Below are 17,181 nucleotides of genomic sequence, written 5' to 3' on the forward strand. Positions count from 1 at the left end.
GATTTTTACCTTCTATATTTATCATCCTGCCCTGCTGTCCGCAACGCATTCCTAAGCTGAAAATATTTATACGTGTCCTTTTGGGGAATCCCAAACTCTCTGACCAGTGTATTAAAGTCTTTCAGTTTGTCCTGTTCAATTATCTGGCCTAAATATTTCATCCCTTTTCTTCCCCAGTCTATATACATCTTAATCGTTTGCAGTTCCTTGAGATTGAAGTTTTTCCAAATAAGTGTATAATGCAGAAACCCTTTAATCTGTAATATTTTTTTAATTTCCACCCATATATAATCCAATGAATTTAATATCCTATTTCCTGTGTTATTTTTCCCCAGTACACCAGATTCCACCACCTCTAAGTGATTCCATTCCTCTTTCCATCCCAATCTATTTACTTCCTGCCTACCCACTAAACCATTTAAACTACCTTTTATATGGCCATATTGTGTTATTAAATAATAGAAAAACCAATTCGGGACAGCTAGTCCACCTTCACTCACTGGGAGCTGAACTACCTCTTTCTTTATCCTAGGGATAGCACCTTTCCAGAGAAAATCCCCATTAGGCTATCGAATAACTTAAAAATATTCAGCGGTAGCCTCAATGGGGCATTTTGAAGGACATAGAGTATTTTAGGGAGGAAAACCATTTTCACCAGATTTACCCGACTCTGTATTGACATTGGTAATCTTCTCCATATATGTATTTTGGTTCTGAGTTCTTTTATTAGGGGGAGCACATTTAATTTTTCATATTCTTCTATATTTCCAGAGATTTGTATACCTAAATATTCTCGTAGTTCTCGTGTTTTTCAAGCACATGAACCCTTGAATCTCCCTGTGTTTGTATGTCTCCTAATAACAACATATGTGATTTCCCCCAATTAATATTTAATCCCGGAAAAAAAACGTATCTATTATGTCTATAACTCTGTTAAACTGATCCCCTGTATTGTGCATAAATAATAAAATATCGTCCGCATACATTAACAGTTTTTCTTCCCCTCCCGCATATTGAACACCTTTAATCTCTCTATCATTTCTTATTATAGTTGCCAGGGGCTCAATCGCAATAGCAAATAGTAATGGGGAGAGAAGGCATCCCTGCCTAGTGCCCCGGTGGAGGGCAAATGGCAGGGACAAACTCCCATCCACCATCACCCTAGCCTCGGATTATGATATATTAGCTGGATCCATCTTATAAATCCCTCCCCTATACCAACCCTTTTTAATACTGCCCACAAATACTCCCATTCAATACAATCAAATGCCTTTTGAGCGTCTAGTGAAAGTATAGCTTTCTCCCCCGCTTCTAATCTATTAGCTTCGATATTTAGGAACAACCTTCTTATGTTTGTATATATCGTTCTACCGGGTATAAAACCTGTCTGATCTTCATTTATTACAACTTTAATCACCTTCAATAGCCTATCGGCCAGGGCCTTTGCCAAAATTTTTACATCCGTATTTAAGAGAGATATTGGCCTATATGATCCGGGGTCTAGTTGTTCTTTACCCTTTTTTGGGATTAGTGTGACAATTGCCTCTTTCATGGAATCCGGTATCTCACCTATTTTTTGGGCCTCATTCAGTGTTATTTTTAGTTCTGGTACTAACTCCTGAGAGAAGGTTTTGTATATTTCAAAAGGAAGCCCATCACATCCTGGCGCTTTTTCCGATTTTACCTTCCCCAAAACCTCATTTATTTCTACCATCGATATTTCTTTTTCTAAATATTCTTTTTGGGCCTGGGATATCTCTCTGAAAGGAATCTGGTCTAGATATAGGTCCAAATCTTGTTTTGGGTATTGTACCCTAGACTTATATAATTCCTGGAAATATTCCAGAAAGACTTCTTTAATTCCTTCCGGTGTACTAATTATTTCACCTGTTTTATCTTTAATCGCCCCTATCCAGGATTTCCCTCTTTGATTCCTTACTATACTTGCCAGAATTTTACTGACCTTTTCTCCCTCTGAGGCTAACCGGATCCCTTGAAATAGTAATTCTTTCCTGCTTCTATCCATTTGATGTACCTTTAACTTTTCCTGTTCTTCCTCCCATACTTTCCTATTATACTCAGTAGGGTAAATTATACATGTTGTTCTTGCTTCTTGTACTTGTACAGTTTAATGGTGCTATGGGCCAAGTTTAGATGAGAGTGGCCAAAAAGGAACAAATGCGAGTAGGTAAGTTATAGGCCCCTCTCCCACAGGCGGGTAGGTATGTTTAAATTTACTAAACAAGTGCCCGGCCGTCTTATATGTCCTAAGGGTATTAGTGGACCATGATTTAGCCATGAGGCTTCAGGCTACAGCGAGATGTGCAACTAATCCATCAGCAACTGGAAATGATGAGGAGTTGGCGTCGGCAAACGATCTGCCCCTGGAAAAACCTGAAAAAAGAGTTGAAGATTAAGCCGGGACAGAGCATCTGCTGCGACATTACGCTGCCCACTAATATGTGTGCAAATGAAGTGAAAATTATGTTGTAAAGACAGCCAAACGAACCTCCTGTCACCACCAGACATCTGAGAAGCTCTGACAGACGTTCTTCAGAACCTCCTGCTTGAGGTTCCTTTTGTTTTGCTTTCGTTTTCTCATGTCGTTAGCCTCTCTCAGCTGTCATGTAGTTGCACTGATTGCATCCCTTTAAATCCCTTCCTATACTGCATCACTTTGCGGTTTATGCAACTTCCTGGAGTGTGTGCATGCTGGATGATGCAACTGAGTCTTCTACAGATAAGTTTGTTCATTCATTTGTGTTTTCCTGTTTGCTGGATCCTAGGTGACCCTGACTCCCTCCGTATTAAGTGTAGGGAGTCCGGTGGTCGTGTCCCCTCACTATTATAGGGTGTTCAGGTGTCATACAGTCGAGGAACGAGGGTATGCAATCATCTACCATAGAGATTTTTGCATAGGCTGAGCAGTAAGGGAGAGAGCCAGGTCTGTTACAGGGCTTACCCTCTGGTTCCTTAGTTTTGGATCCAGTCAGTCGGATCTTCATTTTTTGTCTTCTAGTTTTCTGTACACCTTCCGTGACACCTCCTCACAAATGACATTATCTGTTTCGAACCAGATCTATCCTTCATAAGGATGTCAGCAATTGCCGCATTATCGGTCAGAAATAACACTGTATGGTTCCTCCACTGTTTAGCCCATACTAGCGCTGCCCCCACTATAGGATAAATTTCAAACAACGGGGAACACTGAGAGAAGCCTGGGATAATCACAATCTCCGGTGGCCAGGGACCAGCAAACTGTCACGGAAGGTGTACAGGAAACAAGACAATGCAAAATGAATATATGACTCACTGGATCCAAAACTAAGGAACAAAAAGGGAGACCCCTGCATCAGACCTGGCTCTCTCCCTTACTGCTCAGCCTATGCGATAATCCCAATGGTTGATGATCGCATATCCTCGTACCTCGACTATATAACACCTGAACACCCTAAAATAGTGAAGGGACACGACCACCGACTCCCTACACTAGACACGGAGGGAGTCAGGGTCACCTGGGATCCAGCAAACAGAAAATCACAAATGAATGTACAACACTTAACTTGTAGAAGACTGGGAAATAGGATCAGCATGCACACACACTCCAGGAAGCTGTATAAACCGCACACTAATGCATTATGGGGAGGAATTTAAAGGGATGCAATCAGTCCAACTACATGACAGCTGAGAGAGGCTAACGAAATGAGGAACTGAAAACCAAAACAAAGAAAACTCAAGGAGGAGGTTCTGAAAGGCTTCTGTCAGAGCTTCTCAGCTGTCTGGTTGTGACAGTACCCCTCCCTCTACGAGTGGACTCCGGACACTCAGAGCCCACCTTCTCAGGATGGGACCTATGGAAAGCCCTAATGAGACGAGTGGCCTTAATGTCCGTCACTGGGACCCACATCCTCTCCTCAGGACCATAACCCTCCCAATGAACGAGGTACTGGAGAGAACCGCGGACAAGACGAGAATCCACAATCCTAGAGACCTGAAATTCAAGATTCCCATCAACCATAATCGGAGGAGGAGGCAAAGGCGAGGGTACAATGGGTTGAACATAAGGTTTCAATAAGGACTTATGAAAAACATTATGGATCTTCCAAGTCTGAGGAAGATCAAGACGGTAGGCAACAGGATTGATGACAGACAGGATTTTGTAAGGCCCAATAAACCTAGGACCCAACTTCCAGGAGGGAACCTTCAATTTGATATTCTTGGTAGACAACCACACCAGATCACCAACATTCAGGTACGGACCAGGCACACGTCTCTTATCTGCCACACGCTTATATCTCTCACTCATGCTCTTTAGATTATCCTGAATCTTTTGCCAAATAGATGACAAAGACGAGGAGAATCTGTCCTCATCAGGTAAACCAGAAGACCCCTCTCCCGAGAAAGTCCCAAACTGCGGATGAAACCCATATGCACCAAAAAATGGTGACTTATCAGAGGACTCCTGACGACGGTTATTTAAAGCAAACTCAGCAAGGGACAAAAAAGAACACCGATCCTCCTGATTCTCCGCCACAAAACAGCGCAGATATGTCTCCAGATTCTGATTGACGCGCTCTGTCTGGCCATTCGACTGCAGGTGGAAAGCAGAAGAGAATGACAACCGAACCCCCAAGCGAGAACAGAAAGCCTTCCAGAATCTGGAAACAAACTGCGTGCCCCTATCAGAGACTATGTCTGAAGGAATACCATGCAATTTGACAATGTGATCAATAAATGCTTGCGCCAGCGTCTTAGCATTGGGCAAACCAGGAAAAGGGATGAAATGCACCATTTTGCTAAAACGGTCCACCACCACTAGAATCACAGTCTTTCCCGAGGAACGAGGCAGGTCCGTTATAAAGTCCATGGACAGATGTGTCCAAGGACGGGAAGGAATGGGTAAGAGAAGGAGAGGACCTGATGGCCGTGAATGAGGGACTTTGGCACGAGCGCAAGTCTCGCAGGCTGCCACAAAACCCTAAACAGACTTACGAAGCGCAGGCCACCAGAATCTCCGAGCGATGAGATCCACTGTGGCTCTTGCCCCCGGGTGCCCAGCAAGGACCGTATCGTGGTGTTCCTTAAAAATCTTGTGTCTTAAAGCGAGAGGCACAAACAACCTCCCAGGAGGACAAAGATCAGGAGCCTCTGACTGGGCTGCCTGAACCTCTGCCTCCAATTCAGGAAAAAGAGCAGAGACCACCACACCTTCAGCCAAAATGGGACCCGGGTCTTTAAAATTCCCACCTCCCGGAAAACAACGTGACAGGGCATCTGCCTTCACATTCTTAACCCCAGGGCGGAACGTGACAACAAAATTAAACCTTGAAAAGAACAAAGACCATCTGGCCTGTCTCGGGTTCAGACACTTGGCTGACTTCAAGTAGGCCAGATTTTTATGGTCAGTAAACACGGTAATAGGGTGTCTGGCTCCCTCTAGCCAATGGCGCCATTCCTCAAAAGCCAACTTGATGGCCAACAATTCCCTATCTCCCACATCGTAATTTCTCTCTGCGGAGGAGAGTTTCTTCGAGAAAAAGGCACACGGTCGCCATTTGGCAGGAGAGGAACCCTGAGACAAGACCGCACCCACACCCACCTCAGAAGCATCAACCTCAACTATGAAGGGTAGAGAAATATCAGGTTGTACCAAGATGGGAGCGGAAGCAAAACTCTCCTTGATATTAGAAAAGGCCTTACGCGCCTCTACCGACCAGGAAGAAAAATCTACCCCCTTTCTGGTCATATCAGTGAGTGGTTTAACAATAGAGGAATAATTCAAAATAAACTTCCTGTAATAATTGGCAAAGCCCAAAAAACGCATCAGCGCCTTCTGATTCTCAGGAAGCTCCCACTCAAGCACAGCGCGGACCTTCTCGGGGTCCATGCGAAAACCAGAAGCGGAGAGAAGAAACCCCAGAAATTGAATTTCTGGAACCGCAAACACACATTTTTCCAGTTTCGCATATAATTTATTCTCCCGCAGGATGAGCAAGACCTGACGTAAGTGTTCCTTATGAGTTTTGAAATCAGGAGAAAAAATCTAAATGTCATCCAAATATACTAATACAAATTTTCCCATTAAATGATAAAAAATGCTGTTCACGAAATGCTGAAAAACGGCTGGGACATTCATCAAACCAAAAGGTATAACCAAATTCTCAAAATGGCCCTCAGGGGTATTGAAGGCCGTCTTCCATTCGTCTCCTTCTCTGACCCTGACCAGGTTGTATGCCCCTCTTAGATCTAATTTGGAAAAGACTTTAGCCCCAACAATCTGGTTAAACAGGTCCGAGATCAGAGGAAGCGGATAAGGGTCACGAATAGTGACACTGTTCAGCTCCCTGAAATCCAGACAAGGTCTTAAAGAACCATCTTTTTTCTTAACAAAGAAAAAACCAGCGGCAACAGGTGACTTCGAGGGTCATATGTGTCCCTTTCTCAGACTCTTAGAGATATAAGCACGCATAGCGACCCTTTCAGGTTGGGAAAGATTGTATAAACGAGATTTAGGCAGCTTGGCGCCTGGGATGAGATTAATAGGGCAATCGTACTCCCTGTGCGGGGGCAAATTCTGAACTCCATTCTCAGAGAAGACATCCGAAAATTCAGAGAGAAAAGGTGGTACAGTCTTAGTAGAAACCTCAGAAACAGATGTCGTGAGGCAATTCTCTCTGCAAAAGTCACTCCAACCTTTTATTTGCCTCGCTTGCCAATCAATGGTGGGGTTATGTTTAGTGACCCAGGGTAGCCCCAACACAAGAGGAGTATTAAACGAATATTGTGAACTATGCCCTTTAATGATTTCTGAGAAAGTGGAGCAGAATCAATAGCAAAAACAGGAATATCCTTTCCCAAAGTGCACACCTGGAAACCATGAGTTATTGCAAAATGATTATCAATGAGATTGACAGCTGCTCCACTATCTACAAAAATCTCACAAAAAATGTTCTTGCTCTCTAGCGCCACCCTGGCAGGCAGGACAAAACGGGAACTACAAGCAAACGGAAAACCTTCAATTTCCGCCTCAACCCTGCCAATAGTAACAGATGGAACATTTTTAAAAGATTTTTTCCTTTTTGTTTCTTTATTACTCCCAGAAAACTGCCTGAATCTCCTAGAGGGACAAACATTTGCCAAATGATTTATACCTCCACAACAAAAACAAACCTTTCCATGCGGGCGGATTGTTTACCCTGGCATAACAGACGTAGTCTAGACTCAGCCAATGCAACACGATCCGGATCATCATATATCTGACTCAGGGCTAAAAAGAATTCATCCACTGAACGGAGGGGCCGTGCCCCCACCGGCAGCGAAAAGGCCCACGACTGAGCGTTACCCCTGAGCAGCGATATAATGATCCCCACCCTCTGTTCCTCATCGCCAGAGGAATGGGGAAGAAGGCGAAAATGGAGTTTGCAAGCCTCTCTGAAACGCACAAAATTCTCACTACCCCCGGAGAACGTATCCGGGAGCGAGATCTTAGGCTCAGAAAAAACTCCATGAACGCAAGCTGAACCGGTCACTAGAAACTGAGAAAGAGTCTTACGGAGATCAGCTACCTCCAATGAAAGACCCTGGAAGCGTTCAGTCAAAAGTGAAACCGGATCCATGCTTGAGAGAAAGGGAGACCCCTGCATCAGACCTGGCTCTCTCCCTTACTGCTCAGCCTATGCGATAATCCCAATGGTGGATGATCGCATATCCTCGTACCTCGACTATATAACACCTGAACACCCTACAATAGTGAAGGGACACGACCACCGGCTCCCTACACTAGACACGGAGGGAGTCAGGGTCACCTGGGATCCAGCAAACAGAAAATCACAAATGAATGTACAACACTTAAATTGTAGAAGACTGGGAAATAGGATCAGCATGCACACACACTCCAGGAAGCTGTATAAACCGCACACTAATGCATTATGGGGAGGAATTTAAAGGGATGCAATCAGTCCAACTACATGACAGCTGAGAGAGGCTAACGAGATGAGGAACTGAAAACCAAAACAAAGAAAACTCAAGCAGGAGGTTCTGAAAGGCATCTGTCAGAGCTTCTCAGCTGTCTGGTTGTGACACAAACCAATGCTTTTCATATATCGCGGCAAAACCAACTGCATCTGTGTAAACTACCTGAGATTGATTAGAGACTACCGGATTAAACAGCGAGACTCCATTCCAATGTGTCCCACATTAATAAATCAGCAACGGCCTCTTGATCCAAATAAACTGGACTCTCCTGACTTTGGGCACAAGGGAGCAAAACCAGAAGTCTAGAAATAAAGGACCTTCCTTGGGGAATAATGCGCATAGCGAAATTGAGCATACATAAAAGAGACTGGAGATCCGCCTTAACCCTAACCTGTGCCAATCTATGTACAACCTTCCTGATCCTATCTAATTTGTCTCACGGGAGACTAGCTTGCATATGAACAGTATCTAAACGAATACCCAAAAATGTAATTAAGGTACTAGGATCTTCGACCTTGTGCGGAGCTACAGGAACTCTAAGATCTTCAAATACCGTATGCAATACCTGTAAGTCTTGAGGCTCTTGTAACGGGGGCTCAATCAAGAGAAAGTCATCCAGGTAACAAATAACATGATTGACACAGAAGGTGTTTGACAAAACCCAATGCAGGGCGCTAGCAAACTGGTCGAATAAGAATGGGCTAGATTTCGACTCGAACGTTAATTTACTAGAAAATAAATACTGCCCTTGCCACTTGATACCATGCCACCGCCATAAGTCTGGTTGAATGGGGAGTAGCTTAAAAGCATCTGTAACATCTGCCTTAGATAACCAGGCTCCTTCACCTAACCTGTATGTATGACCTGAATAGCTTCATCGATAGACGCATGCTTCATAAAAATCTCTTCTGACGGGATCATAGAATTCAGACTAGGTATGGGTAAGGAATGTGGGGCCAACAAATCATAAATCAACCTTTTTTAATTAGAAAATTTGCCGGACACCACTCCAACCGGATTAATCCTCCAACATTCAAATGGGGGCTGCTTCAAAGGACCAATTAAATATCCCCTAACTCCGTCTGAATTAACTGTGAAATAGCCTCAGGATCTTTGAATGCCGACAATAAATTCCTGCACTCATATGGGGACTGAGGGAGGGCGAGCATACCCATATGTAAACCGTTGACTAATCCGTTGAGCACAAACTGTACCCAAGCTGGGTCTGGATGAGCGGCTAAGTGACAAGTAAGGAGTTCCACATTCACCACGCTTAGTCATGCCGGATTATTGCCCTTTTGAGGGCAAGAAACTCGGGGGTGGGCCCTAAAACAAAAGGCACACAAATGCAACAATCTACACTGGCTGTAGTCGCATGCAGAATAATTGAAAATTGTTACAAATTTGTGATTTACCTAAGTAGTTAATTGGCCGATCCAACTTATCCACCCCGGAGACTACCCTGCTAACTGACGAGCCCGAAACAGCGCTAGACTGGGAAGTTTCCGATGTGTAATGAACATTAGAACACCACCCGGCAGTATGGGCATAGGAGTTACAAACCGTACAGGTTGGGGCTTTAAGTCCCGCAAAATTATGACAAAATAGTTCTGTATCGATATTAGACCAATCAACCGTATGCTGACACTGAGCAAGAGCAGCCGCTGCCTTAGCCGAAAATGAACGGTGATAGTTGTAGAATGCAGTACCACCATATTTGTATCCTAAATCTACCACTTTATACATATAGAGGTCTAACTCCTCCCTCCTAAGTGGGCTAACAGTAAAAACCACATCCCGAAACAAGCTAAAGGCCAACACTAAATCTGCAATATTGAGCTCTAGCGTCCTTGGATTTCAGTATCACCGAGACCTCACCGCAGGCTATGGTTTTGTTATCTGGGGCCTCATGTGCAGCTATTTGAAGAGATGCCAAATTAACATCTTTCCCTTCAAGTATGTCTTGTCATATATTAGTGGGTATGAAATGGGAAGGTGCCATAGTGGGAGTAGGACTCGACCCACTAGGAGCACTTGACTGTGAAATCGTAGCCACCGTCAGTGTCTGCCCCACCAAGCCAGGTGCAGCAGTTCTAGCTTCGACTGTCTCCAGCCTAGCCTGAATGTCAGACATTGAATAAGCCATCGTATTAATGACAGCGTGTAGATAAGTAATTGAAGTCTGGATGGTATTCATGGACACCACTTCATGGCTTGGCGCAGCCGAATCTGTAGAGCGAAGACGGTAAAATTCTGAGGCTGGGAACAGGATTCCTCTTTTTAATAATTCTGCCATCAATTTTGAGATGGTCCACAACCTCAACGATGGTACTACACTTCGTACTGATTGCAAGTCACCACTGTCACAAGAGGAGGATGAGCCCTCAGCAAGAAACAACAATATACCTAAACCTTAGTATGAATGATGTATAGACAACCGCAACCGATGTGGTCTACAGTCGTCGTAGAGCTTACCATGCTGAGACCGTAGTCGAGATGGACCTTTAAATCAAGTCTGAAGATGTGACAGACATAACAAATGATGTGCCTGTAGTCGTGACAGGACTTGACCTCGAACCTGTAGTCGTGACAGGACTTGGGATCAAGTCTGCAGTCGTGACAGACATGGCAATACCCCGCCTGTAGACGTGACAGGCCTCCATGCTGGGCCCAGAGTATTGCGTAATAGTGGACCTGTATGTTCCAGGACGATACGCTAGCGCCTGCAGTGACCGAAAAAAACATGCCTGTAACCGTTTAAGGATCTAAAACATTTTATTTATAAAAAAAATATATATATATATATATTATTTATTTATTTTTGCTAGCACCATACTTTAATTGTAACGCCATGACAGTGGGCCAAGACTGTAGGTCCGACGACCCAGATTCGAGACGTGAACTTTTTAGCAGTGGCAACAGGAAGCCTAGTGCCTATGGATAAGGTGAAATAATGGCACACCCGTGAAGAAAAAAGGGGGCCCCAGCCCTACACCCCTGACCAGTAGCACCCGCAAACAGTATAGCAAGCAAAAGCCCCTAAGTAGACTGACAACACTCTACCACAAACGGCATGACCAGACCTACCTTCTGATTATACGTAAAAGATTGAACTACAGCACACAACTAGTGCAGCTCACCGTTCTACGGAAATAAAAGAGAACAGAGAACTTACTATCTTTTTTTTTTTTTTTTATGAGTAATTCTAATTATTTATGCGCCCCCCCCCCCCCCCCCCACCCTTTATTCACCAACCCCTTATACGCAATACAACTGTATACTATTGAATAAGCATTACTGGTGATGCTGACTGAGCTGAGAATACCACGAAAGCCCAGCAGATGGCGCAGGTACCCCATGTCAGCTGCCGACGTGCACTGAGTAGACAATATGCCCGTCCCCTAACTGACTGCTGCACGTGAGCGGTAAGTTATGAGTGCCTGCCACCACCAACCCTAACTCGCTCTTAACCCCCCTGCCCAGCACCTGTCCCAGGCCGCAGCCTGCAAGGCCCAGAGCAGACTGCCGTCCTACCCAGAGTAGCAGCACCTATCTGAAACTTCTCACTGCCCAAACCACACACAGCGTCCGACGATGAGCCAATCGACTGCGTATACCCATGATTGATACCACTGTTCAATCCACGGAAGTCATGGCCTTTCTAAAAGCATGGGAGAGAGATTTATACCTGACCTTTACGCCCTCCAAAATACTTTCTATCCTTGAGTCACCTAAAGCCATCTCCAGATGTCTACGAATAAGAGAGAATTGGCAGCAAAATCCTTCCCAGATGCCATCTTACTCTGAGTAAAATCTCTCAATTTGATTCCTCCTCCCAGATACGTGTGGTGGTCATGTCCTACTGTTTAGTCCTACTGTCACTCACATTCGAAGCAAGTCAGCTAAATTTGCTTCTTTTCCCAAGTGGAGGTGACTATAGCTAAGCATTTACTGGCCGCTGCCCGTCTTCTCATCTCCAACAATGGCATCAGACTAGTACCATCGGAGGATGGAGAAATTCTGCAAGTTATGGCTTCCTTGGATCTCTTATAGGGGTTTTAAATAACGCAATTTTCTCGGGTACCTTGACTAAACTGCTCCACTCCCACGGCGAGCACTATACATAATTCACAAGCATCTCATCCTCTCCTTCTTTTCATCTTTTTATTTAGGACAGTCCCTTTCCGTCCCCCTACTCTCCCCTCTTTCTCCTTCCATTACGTCTTATGGTTCATAAACCGTCTTCTCATTGAAGGTTATCTTTCAGGTTTTCTAACCTCACAAAAAACTTTTTCCACTTATAACTAGATGAATTCCTCTTATGACAAGAGTACTTGAGCTCCAAGTCATTATAGTATGGCAACATTATGGGCTTTTCTTCTAAAATAAGGTCTTATTTGCACTTTTGGATGTTGGTGGTGGCCTTACTCTGCTGTACTGAGTCTAATGTCCTCATGCTGTATTTGAAAATTAAGAAAAAGTTTGAAAAGAATAGAATAGACACCCTCTACTGTTAATCCCAGAACTCTCTGATCGCCTGCGTGGGGCCAAGATCTTCCCGACGCTGGATCTACACAGCGCTTACAATCTTATACGGAGAGCGACAAATGGAAGGCCGCCTTCAATACTCGTAATGGTCATTGCGAGAACCTGATTACCTCACTACGGTTCAGCAATGGAATTCGTAAATGATATTTTCCAGGACCTCCTGTATTCTTGTATCAGCGTCTATCTGGAAGACACATCACAAGTCATGGTGCTCCAAAGATTAAGAGAAAACCGCCTGTATGCCAAACTGGAGAAGTGTGTCTTTGAGAAAAGGTCTCTCCTATTTCTGGGGTATATTATTTCCGACCAAGGGGTACAGATGGACCCTGAAAAATTATCTGCAGTACTGAATTGGCCAGGACCCAAGGGCTATTCAACGCTTTCTTGGATTCATGAATTCCTACAGACAATTCATTCCCCACATCTTTACTTTACCTGCGATCATTTCTGACTTGACGCTGAAAGTAATGAATCCCAGAGAATGAACTACTGAAGCAGAATCCGCTTTTCAAACTCTTAAACAGACTTTTGCTGCAGCTCCTGCCCCTCATTGTCTTCTTAGAAGTGGACGTGTCCTCCACTGGAGCCAGGCCTGTACGCACTCAGAAAGCCACTGCTGGCAAAATGGTCACTTGTGGGATTTTTCCAAATCCTTCTGCGCAGCCGAACAAAACTAGTCTATAGCAGACAGGGAGCTGCTGGCCATAAAGCTAGATGTGGAGGAGTGGCGTCATCTGCTTGAAGGTGACAATCACCATCATCATTTACACTAACTATAAAAAATGTGACATATCTTCAGTCATCTCAGAGATTCTATCCCCATCACGCACGTTGGTCTTTGTTTTTTCAGTTACATTTCGGCCCTGCTGACAACAATGTTAGGGCAGATGTCCCATCCAGATATTTTGATTCTTCTGACCAGGAGGAGCTCCCTCAGCTTGTATTGTCTCCATTGGTCCAATTCAAATTAAAGATATCCCTCCTGGAAAGACTTATGTTCCACTGGGCAGACGGGGCCCCCGGGGCATAAATCCAAATTGGTAAGAGATCCAGGGGTTTGTAAAACCATAGGATTTATCTCCAGACATTATTGGTGGCCATCCATTCATCAAGATGTGGAAGACTTTGTATCTGCTTGTGTGAACTGTGCCCAAAACGAATTGTCCAGACCAAAAACAGCCGCCCGACTTCTGCCTCTACCTGAAGCTTCAAGGCAACATGGAATTAATTTTATTACTGATCTTTCTTCCTCCTCCGGATGTCCAGTAATCCGGGTAGTGGTGGACCGAGAGGCGGAAACTAAGTAATGCTACCCAGACCACCAGACTAATCTGACAATGGAGGACTAAGCCCCAAAGGTCCAGTACTTATACTGCAGATCCCTACTCCTGCACCACAGGATGCTCCATCTGCACTCCAAGCCCTCACCTTCTCCTGCACCACAGGCTGCTCCATCTGCACCACCAGCCCTCACCTGCTCCATCTGCACCACCAGCCCTCACCTTCTCCTGCACCACAGGCTGCTCCATCTGCACCACCAGCCCTCACCGTCTCCTGCACCACAGACTGCTCCATCTGCACCACCAGCCCTCACCTTCTCCTTCACCACAGACTGCTCCATCTGCACCACCAGCCCTTACTTTCTCCTGCACCACAGACTGCTCCATCTGCACCACCAGCACTCACCTTCTCCTGCACCACAGACTGCTCCATCTGCACCACCAGCCCTCACCTTCTCCTGAACCACAGGCTGCTCCATCTGCACCACCAGCCCTCACCTTCTCCTGCACCACAGACTGCTCCATCTGCACCACCAGCCCTCACCTTCTCCTGACCACAGGCTGCTCCATCTGCACCACCAGCCCTCACCTTCTCCTGCACCACAGGCTGCTCCATCTGCACCACCAGCCCTCACCTTCTCCTGCACCACAGGCTGCTCCATCTGCACCACCAGCCCTCACCTTCTCCTGCACCACAGGCTGATCCATCTGCACCACCAGCCCTCACCTTCTCCTGCACCACAGGCTGCTCCATCTGCACCACCAGCCCTCACCTTCTCCTGCACCACAGGCTGCTCCATCTGCACCACCAGCCCTCACCTTCTCCTGCACCACAGGCTGCTCCATCTGCACCACCAGCCCTCACCTTCTCCTGCACCACAGGCTGCTCCATCTGCACCACCAGCCCTCACCGTCTCCTGCACCACAGGCTGCTCCATCTGCACCACAGGCTGCTCCATCTGCTCCACCAGCCCTCACCTTCTCCTGCACCACAGGCTGCTCCATCTGCACCACCAGCCCTCACCTTCTCCTGAACCACAGGCTGCTCCATCTGCACCACCAGCCCTCACCTTCTCCTGCACCACAGGCTGCTCCATCTGCACCAGCAGCCCTCACCTTCTCCTGCACCACAGGCTGCTCCATCTGCACCACCAGCCCTCACCTTCTCCTGCACTACAGGCAGCTCCATCTGCACCACCAGCCCTCACCTTCTCATGCACCACAGGCTGCTCCATCTGCACCACCAGCCCTCACCTTCTCCTGCACCACAGGCTGCTCCATCTGCACCACCAGCCCTCACCTTCTTCTGCACCACAGGCTGCTCCATCTGCACCACCAGCCCTCGCCTTCTCCTGCACCACAGGCTGCTCCATCTGCACCACCAGCCCTCACCTTCTCCTGCACCACAGGCTGCTCCATCTCCACCACCAGCCCTCACCTTCTCCTGCACCACAGGCTGCTCCATCTCCACCACCAGCCCTCACCTTCTCCTGCACCACAGGCTGCTCCATCTGCACCACCAGCCCTCACCTTCTCCTGCACCACAGGCTGCTCCATCTGCACCACCAGCCCTCACCTTCTCCTGCACCACAGGCTACTCCATCTGCACCAGCAGCCCTCACCTTCTCCTGCACCACAGGCTGCTCCATCTGCACCAGCAGCCCTCACCTTCTCCTGCACCACAGGCTGCTCCATCTGCACCACCAGCCCTCACCTTCTCCTCCCCGGTTAGGGTTACTCCGCTCCAGGCTACAGATATGGATGTCACTGATATCAGGGGGGGAGAGGGTCTGACACCTGACACCCGCCGATCAGCCGTGTGGAGAGACCTCTGCACAGCTCAGTCTGAGGCCGCAGTAATCACCCGAGTGCTGTGGCCCCTTCAGCCGATCAGCGAGGGCCCCGGGAGTCACTCATTATCTCTAACAGTCCCATAGAGATGAATAGAGCGGCAGCACATGTGACCACGGGGCCCCTGCTCTGGTTATTGTCGGGGCCCCAGCAGTCAGACCTCCACTTAGGAGACGCTTATCTCCTGTGTAGAGGGGGAAGTCTTTATAATGGGGCCTCCCCTTTAAGGGGTCGTTCTTCCCCGGGGACCTTTCCTGCAGTGGGAATCATATTTCCTGGATCCGTGACAGACGTTTATAAGTGGAGACCAGAAACAAAGAGGGAACCGGGGGGAGGGGAGCAGGTAAGAGGAACAGCCAGGTGTGGGCGGAGTCACTGACAACCCCTTTAAGACTTCACCAATAAGCATAGTGACTGTGAACACATCCATCTACACAATGTGTCTCCTCTTACCTGCTGATGTGAGGGGATCCTCCATCCTGACTGCTCCTCAGAACTCTCACTCCTCCATGGACAGAAAGATGAGCTGAAGGACCTGTGATGACGTCATCATCATGTGATCAGCCCAGAAGGGGCTGGAGCATATAAGTGGAGAAAAGTGGTGGAGTGAAGGACCTGTGATGACGTCTACATCATGTGATTAAAAAGGGGCGGAGCTTAGTAATGAGGTGGTAAAGGACCTGTGATGATGTCAATATCATGTGATATAAGGGGGTGGAGCTGAGTAATAAGGTGGTGAAGGACCTGGGATGACAACACAGTCATATGATTAAGGGGCGGAGCTGAGCAGTAGAGCATGGTGGTGACGAAGGACCTGGGTTGACATTGCAGTCATGTGACATGAGGGGGAGGAGCTGAGCAGTACGAGGCTTTATCACAGGCGGTGCAGCTGGAGCAGCAGGTAGACGGCGGGTTCTGAGGAGACACCGGAAGTGGGTGTGCAGCGCTGATCTCTGCCCGGTCACTGCTGTGTGTTCTCTGTATATAGAGGATGTACAGTGCTGCCCATAATTATTCATACCCTTGGGCAAATGTTGACTTAAAGTTACTTTTATTCAACCAGCAAGTAATTTTTTGACGGGAAATGACATAGGTGTCTCCCAAAAGATAAGACGATGTAAAAGAGCCATTATTGTGGAAAAAAAAACATTTGAGCAAAAAGTGTCCAGTCCAAAATTATTCTTCCCCTTCTCAATAATCAATAGAAGAGCCGTTATTGGCTATTACAGCAATCAGACGCTTCCTATAATCGCAGAGCAGCTTTTTCTGTCTCCACAGGTATTTTTGCCCATTCATCTTTAGCAATGAGCTCCAAATCTTTCAGGTTGGAGGGTCTTCTTGCCCTCACCCTGATCTTTAGCTCCCTCCACAGATTCTCAATTGGATTCCAGTCTGGACTCCGGCTGGGCCTCTCCAAAACGTTAATGTTGTTGTCTGCTAACCATTTCTTCACCACTTTTGCTGTGTGTTTTGGGTCATTGTCCTGCTGAAATGTCCACTGTTGCCCAAGGCCAAGTTTCTCTGCAGA

At 46.6% G+C, this 17,181-nt stretch overlaps 1 protein-coding gene across 1 annotated transcript in view; it reads right to left on the reverse strand.

The window, feature by feature from the left end:
• The window catches only part of LOC122933856 (zinc finger protein 501-like), a 32,808-nt gene extending 16,603 nt beyond the window's left edge, over window positions 1-16,205 (reverse strand). Inside the window, exon 1 of the mRNA XM_044288938.1 lies at window positions 16,107-16,205. Within this exon, the coding sequence (XP_044144873.1) occupies window positions 16,107-16,131 (25 nt within the window). The 5' untranslated portion in view covers window positions 16,132-16,205. The remainder of the gene's footprint in view (window positions 1-16,106) is intronic.
• Window positions 16,206-17,181: the final 976 nt, after the last annotated feature.

The sequence above is a fragment of the Bufo gargarizans genome, chromosome 4 (genome assembly GCF_014858855.1).
Source record: "Bufo gargarizans isolate SCDJY-AF-19 chromosome 4, ASM1485885v1, whole genome shotgun sequence".
Lineage (NCBI taxonomy): Eukaryota > Metazoa > Chordata > Amphibia > Anura > Bufonidae > Bufo > Bufo gargarizans.